General features: G+C 42.0%; 1 protein-coding gene across 1 annotated transcript in view; it reads left to right on the forward strand.

The window, feature by feature from the left end:
* LOC108673134 (leucine-rich repeat extensin-like protein 5) overlaps positions 1 to 6,606 on the forward strand; it is a 48,218-nt gene extending 41,612 nt beyond the window's left edge. Inside the window, exon 2 of the mRNA XM_018160918.2 lies at positions 5,411 to 6,606. Within this exon, the coding sequence (XP_018016407.2) occupies positions 5,411 to 6,606 (1,196 nt within the window). The remainder of the gene's footprint in view (positions 1 to 5,410) is intronic.
* The last annotated feature ends 344 nt before the right edge of the window (positions 6,607 to 6,950 follow it).

A 6,950-nucleotide genomic window follows, 5' to 3' on the forward strand; every position in this document is an offset into this window, starting at 1 on the left:
GAAGCAAGGTTCTCGGCGCACCGACCGTATCTTCAGCACAGTCTGCGCAGAGAAGTATGGTGCTCGGCGCACCGACCGTATCTTCAGCACAGTCTGCGCAGAGAAGTATGGTGCTCGGCGCACCGACCGTATCTTCATCACAGTCTGCGCAGAGAAGCATGGTGCTCAGCGCACCATATCGAGACCCTAAAGCTACAGCTTCGCCTGGCACTCTCGGCGGCCGCTCTTGGCTCAGTTCCAAAATCTGGAGGATACGCTGGCAGCTACAAATTTGTTGGTTCCCTCAAGTGTAAAAACAAATAGAAAACGCATTACAGCTCGCTTCTCTGACGAGCGCTCACGTTAAAAACTACGTAGAGTAAAACTGCTAACGAAGAGGCAAGATTTTAGCGTCGATTTAGACCGGCTTTTGCTGAGAGAGTTGCTTCTACACCTCCCATCGAGCTGTGGAACATAGCGACATATTTTTCGCTTTTTTTTCAGTAAATAAATTGACATTGATCATGATCCTTTCTTAATGTTATAATTTTACCGGAATATTTTAAATTTAGTTCATTTGTTTAGCAGTTTTCAAACATTTAGCAGTTTTTGGTTGGGCTTGCTGACTTTAAAATGCAGTTACACATAAAACCAATTGAGAAATAAAACGTCTTAGAGCTGATCTTCCATATAATGAGAAAAATTTATCAATGTAAATTCATTTAGTATTCCTCTTTATTTGAAATGATTGTACTTGACTCATCTAAAGGAGGAGATGAGATTCACCCACCACTTACATAGCAAGTACATGTCACGTCCTCAGAAATACTCTCACTCAATTCATCATCATCATATCATTGTAATATTTTAATTCTCTTAAAGTGATTGTACTTGGCTCACCTAAAGAAGGAGATGAGCATAAGGAGCAGTTACCATGTTTTAGTAAATACCATCGCGTCTGAGAAAATACCATCACGTCTTAGTAAATACCATCACGTCTGAGAAAATACCATCACGTCTTAGTAAATACCATCACGTCTTAAATACCATCACGTTTAGTAAATACTATCCCGTCTTAAATACCATCACGTTTAGTAGTACCATTACATCTTAGCAAATACCATCATGTCTTAAAATACCATCACGTTTAGTAAATACCATCACCTCTAAAGTACCATCACGTTTAGTAAATACCATCACGTCTTGTTAAATACCATCACGTCTTGTTAAATACCATCATGTCTTAAAATACCATCACTGGATTTAAAGCCGCGACTTCATGTCTGATGAGCGTCGCTGTCCAGGGAGAGGAGCGGAAGCAGGCTTGCAGGGCAGTAAAACTTGCCGCAACTCCTCGCAAGAAAGCAGCAAAAGTGCGTGCAAATTGCACACCAGTCCCAGAGCTCCAAGATGTTTCATTGCTCGGCGCTCTGAGACAGAACTCTCCGCATCGCAGACTAGTTGTTCGGTCTAAGCAGTGATGAAATTCAGTGCATTTCAGTTCATTACACGATTGAATTTTAGAAAAAAGCAAATTATAGATAGTTATAATCATACATAATTATTAAAAATTATGACACAATCAGGACAAGACATAAGCACAAGCCTTATTGAGACAAAGTGTAACAATAAAAATAAGCAGCGAAAAATAATATCATTGTATATTTTAAAATGGAAACCTCGACTTGACTTGATTTGACTTGACTTAACTTGACTTGACTTGACTTGACTTGATTTGACTTGACTTGACTTGACTTGACTTGACTTGATTTGACTCGACTTGTCTTAACTTGACTTGACTCGACTTGAATTGACTTGACTTGACTTGACTCGACTTGACTTTACTTGACTTTGCTTGACTCGACTTGACTTGACTTAACTTGACCTGACTTGACTCGATTCGATTTGACTCGACTTGACTTGACTCAACTCGACTTGACCTGAAAGAGATTGAGGCTTCGTAGATGTCTGTTCGTCGCTCCTGTTTGCTTCGCAAGCTTGAGGCGGTGTTTGAAGGCAGGATGGTGAATGTACTGCCGGCGCGTCCTTCCAAAGGAAGTCAACACAACGTTTGAATTTGTTTACTGTTGACAAGGTTACAACTGGGTCCGACAAACTGTTCCATGCCTTAACCAAGTGTTCCGAGAAAAATTCTGACCAACCAACAGGTCACCGACATGTGGAACAGCCTCCCTAATAGCATCGTTGAAGCTCCGAGGATGAACATCTTCAAAAACAGACTAGACGAAGCTATGCAGGAGCATATGTTCAGTCTTAAAATGCCTAGCAAATTACGGAAGCTTGTCAATTCGCTCGTCGTGTCTTGGCAGGCTGTTGGCCGCCCTATAGCCGTCACGCTCGAGGTGTCATCCTCTGCTCATTATACTGCTTGTCAATTCGCTCTTTTGTGGCGGCGACGTCGAAAAAATGTGCGCTGGGAAGGGAGGCGCGCCAGCACATCACTCCTGTAATTGAAGATTGATAAAACGGCACCCTGGGCCCGGGCAGCCTGGGCCAATCGATGTAGGCTTCAGACGTCAATGTTAAGATCATCGAAAATAATTCACTTGCACTGAATTCAACAGGAAAGTTTCAGGAATATTTTGATGGCCTGGATCTGAAAATGCGAAGGTCGTAAATTTTTTGTTTCAACTCGAAATTTTAGATTCACTTGAATTTCAGTTAAACACCCACCTATGTAACATGGGTTTGATATAATTTTGTGAAGATTTTCATTTAATAAACACGACTAAGGTGCCGATGCAACAACGGTACACCAGCCGCCATTGTAGTGATGTAACCACTCTACGAAATTCATTTAACTTTTTTTTCATAGTTATCTACGGATATTTGTTTTCAGTTTCAATATTTCGTTATTATTTTTAATAGTGAACGATCGCGTGCCGAAAAGCCTACCTGACAGGAAGTGATCGTGATACCTGCCGTCCGAGTATATAGGTCAATTAGAGGCAAAAACAGTGCTGAGCTAAGAAGTTGAGCAAAATAATGATCAAAAATTGTTTAGGATTTTTGAGTGTTTTGTTTTTGTTTCATCGCATCTCTTAATTGAGAATCATGAAGGTGCAGCGAACATACTATACTCGCTTGGTAATTTTAATTTTTAGTCAACTATGACGTGGTAATTAAGTTATTACTTTGCAGAATGAGTTTCCTAATTTTTCTCGTGCTGAGAAAACAATAAACGAACAATAACAATACGCATCAGACCACCCTGAGATAACCTAATACTAAAAAAATGTAACTCAGTACTCACTGCAGTGAGTGACAGAAAGCGCATTTCTCGTCGACGAAAACGTGGTCACGGACGGACGGACGGACGGACAGACAGACGGACGGACATGACGAGCACAAAAGCGCCTTTTTTCCATAAATGAGAAAATGCGCTAAAAACCTTCTCCTCGGATTCGAAGCAAGTTGATGCACGCAGATGCGCACGGTATCTCAGCACATGCGGGTTCCCCGCATCCATGATGTGCAGACATTGCAAACTTGCGTCGTAATTGCGTTAGCGCCAATTTAGCAGCGCCGGTCATTTGCGTAATGGGCAGCGCAACGGCGACCGGCCGGTCGGCAGTGGCGTAGCACTGCTGGCCTCCGAATTTATTCATTCAACATAGTGATTCAGCCATCAAAACGATTCATTTATCAGAGTTATCAACATTATTAGCACATAAACTCAATCATAAAATTGATTTATTCATTATCTTGATGCATGTACCATATCGATTCATTTATCATGCACATTTATATCATTGATTTTGTTTTTAACATTGCCTCATTTATCATATAGATTCATTTATCACATTGACTCATTTAACGCATATATTAATAAATGATATTGATTCGCTGATGACATTTATATATTCTATATAGTATAAAGAACTCTATACTCTTTATCTATACTCTCTAAATAGAGTATAAAGCCTGCTTCGAATTATTCTGCTGCTAATGCAATTTAGATCAGAGCAAATAGTTCAGGGTAAATTATACAGCGTCGTTAAAGTGGTGCTGGTGAAGAAAGCGCTGCGGGAGGCAAAAAAGCGGTAAAAAATAGCCGTACGTGCCGAGAAAATACGAGTCTTAAATTTAATGCAGTTACCAACCAAGCAAAGGCCTATTGAAATTACTTATGAGACGTCATTTAACTGCTGAAACTGTGATATTTTGAAACTGTTGATGAATGATAATGATAACCATTTTACCAGCTTTAAAGCGAGAAGGATAAATATTCGAAAAGAAGCGTTGCTGCACACAAGGCTGCGTTGCTGCACACAAGGCTGCGTTGCTGCACACAAGGCAGCACTGCTGCACACAAGGCAGCACTGCTGCACACAAAGCTGCAGCAGTGCAGCACTCTATCGGTGCGGTGCCGCGGATCGATGCTTGTCTCACGCTAAGTGCTGATGCCGCCAGAATCCCAATCGCAAGCCGTACTTGGCTTCTCGTTGTCAGGACGTCTCTAATATTTGCTCCTCGCCTGGGACTTTCTGGGCCTATACTTTCAAAAAATGTTAAGAGATCGTAAGTTCATCAGCCAATCATTGACGGCCTTTCAAGCAAAATCCACCAATCACAGATAAGAAAATAGAGCGTAAGTACTTACGTTCACTTAGCGAGTTTTGAAAGTATGGCCCCTGAGAGACACTTAAAGAACTACTTGTGGCAATTAGCATTTTGTTTGAAGGACAACAAATCTTCTTATTTAGATCCTTATTTAAACATCAAACCCTTCTTATTTAGATCCCTTCAATCGCTATTATACTCGTACGTTAATGCTAACTAATTCGAGCAATTATGGAAAGAAAGAAATATTCTTCGCCAATTTAAGGACAATATTTTTGGATCTCGAATTAAAAATTTGAATTATTAAGGAAATAAAATGATTAGAATGAAACCTTATGCTGGGCCGGTTTATTATTGTTTACCGAAACAGTTTCATATTAAATTATCTGTGTAGTCGATTTTCTCCAATGATGAATTTTCCTATTCTTGAATAATGCGGTTACATTTCCTGGATGAAAATAATTTACATACTTTTTTATGGGTCATGAATGGTTTAGGTTCTTTAAGTTTATTTAGTGTATAAAGTTTATTATTTTAGATCTTTTACGTCTTACAAAACAAACAGTAACTCAACTTTTGTATTTAAAGAGAGAACGCGATATTATTGAACTCGAATGTACAAATTATGAATATTCTATTGCAACCGTACCTATTACCCTTCTTTGAAAGTATAATCATCATGATAATATTCATTTAATAACTCGTTAGTCATTAATTCATATTAAGATATTAATTTTGATTTAAGTTATTTACTTACTAACACCTTTGAAAATTTTAATTCTAATGATGGTTGTTTATCTTCTATCAACAAAGGATTAATATTGATAAATTTTATTTATTCTTGCAGGATATCTCACCGAGAGTCGCGGCTACAGCCCCCCGGCCCCCGTCGCTCTACCCCTCACTCCTTCACCCGACGGCAGACCTCTCACCCCTCCTGAGAGTCTCACCCGCCTCTCCCCCACTCTTGTCACCCTCGGAACTCCTCACTATGAGCGTCGTCATGAGGAAGAACCCATGAACCTCACGACCTCACGACCAATACCTCTCTACGAAAGACCTCCTGAAGACCTCTCCACGGCACACGCTATTTTGGATTTATCCACGGCGAGGGTGTCGGAATACTCGCCTCCTCACACGCCTCCCTCACATTACCCTCACGGGAATGCGTGTCCCTCATTAGGATATTTGCCGAGTCAGCACCATCATGCGCCTGCACAAGTTACAGAAGACGAGTCGTGTTCAGATTTACTCCAACATAATAACTTGTCGGCCGCTCATCCCGCCTCGCATCAGATCCACGAAAGCACGCCACATATCCATTACTCCGGCATTGCACCGCACGAAATTCTCAGTCCTTGTTCTCCTTCTGACACAATAATAGAAGTTGATGACGTGCCCTCGAAACTTAGTGATGGGGACGGTAAAACAGTCGCTTACACCTACGAAGCTTTCTTCGTCAGTGACGGTAGAGCAAAGCGTCAGACGCAAGAAGAAATAGACAAAACCCGTTATACGTGTTCCGAGTGCGGCAAGCAGTACGCAACGTCGTCCAACCTCTCCCGACACAAGCAAACGCACCGCACCCTAGACTCAGGCAATGCCCGCAGATGTCATGTGTGTGGCAAGGCTTATGTGAGCATGCCAGCTCTGGCGATGCATGTGCTCACTCATAATTTAAATCACAAATGTGGCGTGTGTGGCAAGGCCTTCTCTAGGCCGTGGCTCCTGCAAGGCCACATGCGATCTCACACTGGTGAGAAGCCTTTCGGTTGCGCGCATTGCGGCAAGTCTTTTGCTGACCGCTCTAATTTACGAGCTCACATGCAAACTCATTCGCAACTAAAAAACTTCAAGTGCAAAAGATGCAATAAATCCTTCGCTTTGAAGTCTTATCTCAATAAACATTATGAATCCGCTTGTTTCAAAGACGTGCCTCTACCACCATCTTCCCCTGACTCTTCGAGTTCACCTCTCTCTCCAGAAGAAACAATCCAGAGAGAGCTCGAGTCTTCAGAGACAATCGTGTCCTGTGCAGCATGACAGCTGGAGCACGACTCGTCAGAGACAATATTGTCCTGTGCAGCATGATAGCTGGAGCTCGACTCGTCAGAGACAATATTGTCCTGTGCAGCATGACAGCTGGAGCTCGACTCGTCAGAGACAATATTGTCCTGTGCCGCATGACAGCTGGAGCTCGAGTCGTCAGAGAACATCTAGTCGGGTGCAGCATGACAGATTGAGCTCGAGTCGTCAGAGACCATCTAGTCGTGTGCAGCATGACAGCTGGAGCTCGAGTCGTCAGTGAACATCTAGTCTGGTGCAGCATGACAGATTGAGCTCGAGTCGTCAGAGACCATCTAGTCGTGTGCAGCATGACAGCTGGA

The sequence above is a fragment of the Hyalella azteca genome, unplaced genomic scaffold (assembly GCF_000764305.2).
Source record: "Hyalella azteca isolate HAZT.00-mixed unplaced genomic scaffold, Hazt_2.0.2 contig7398, whole genome shotgun sequence".
NCBI lineage: Eukaryota > Metazoa > Arthropoda > Malacostraca > Amphipoda > Hyalellidae > Hyalella > Hyalella azteca.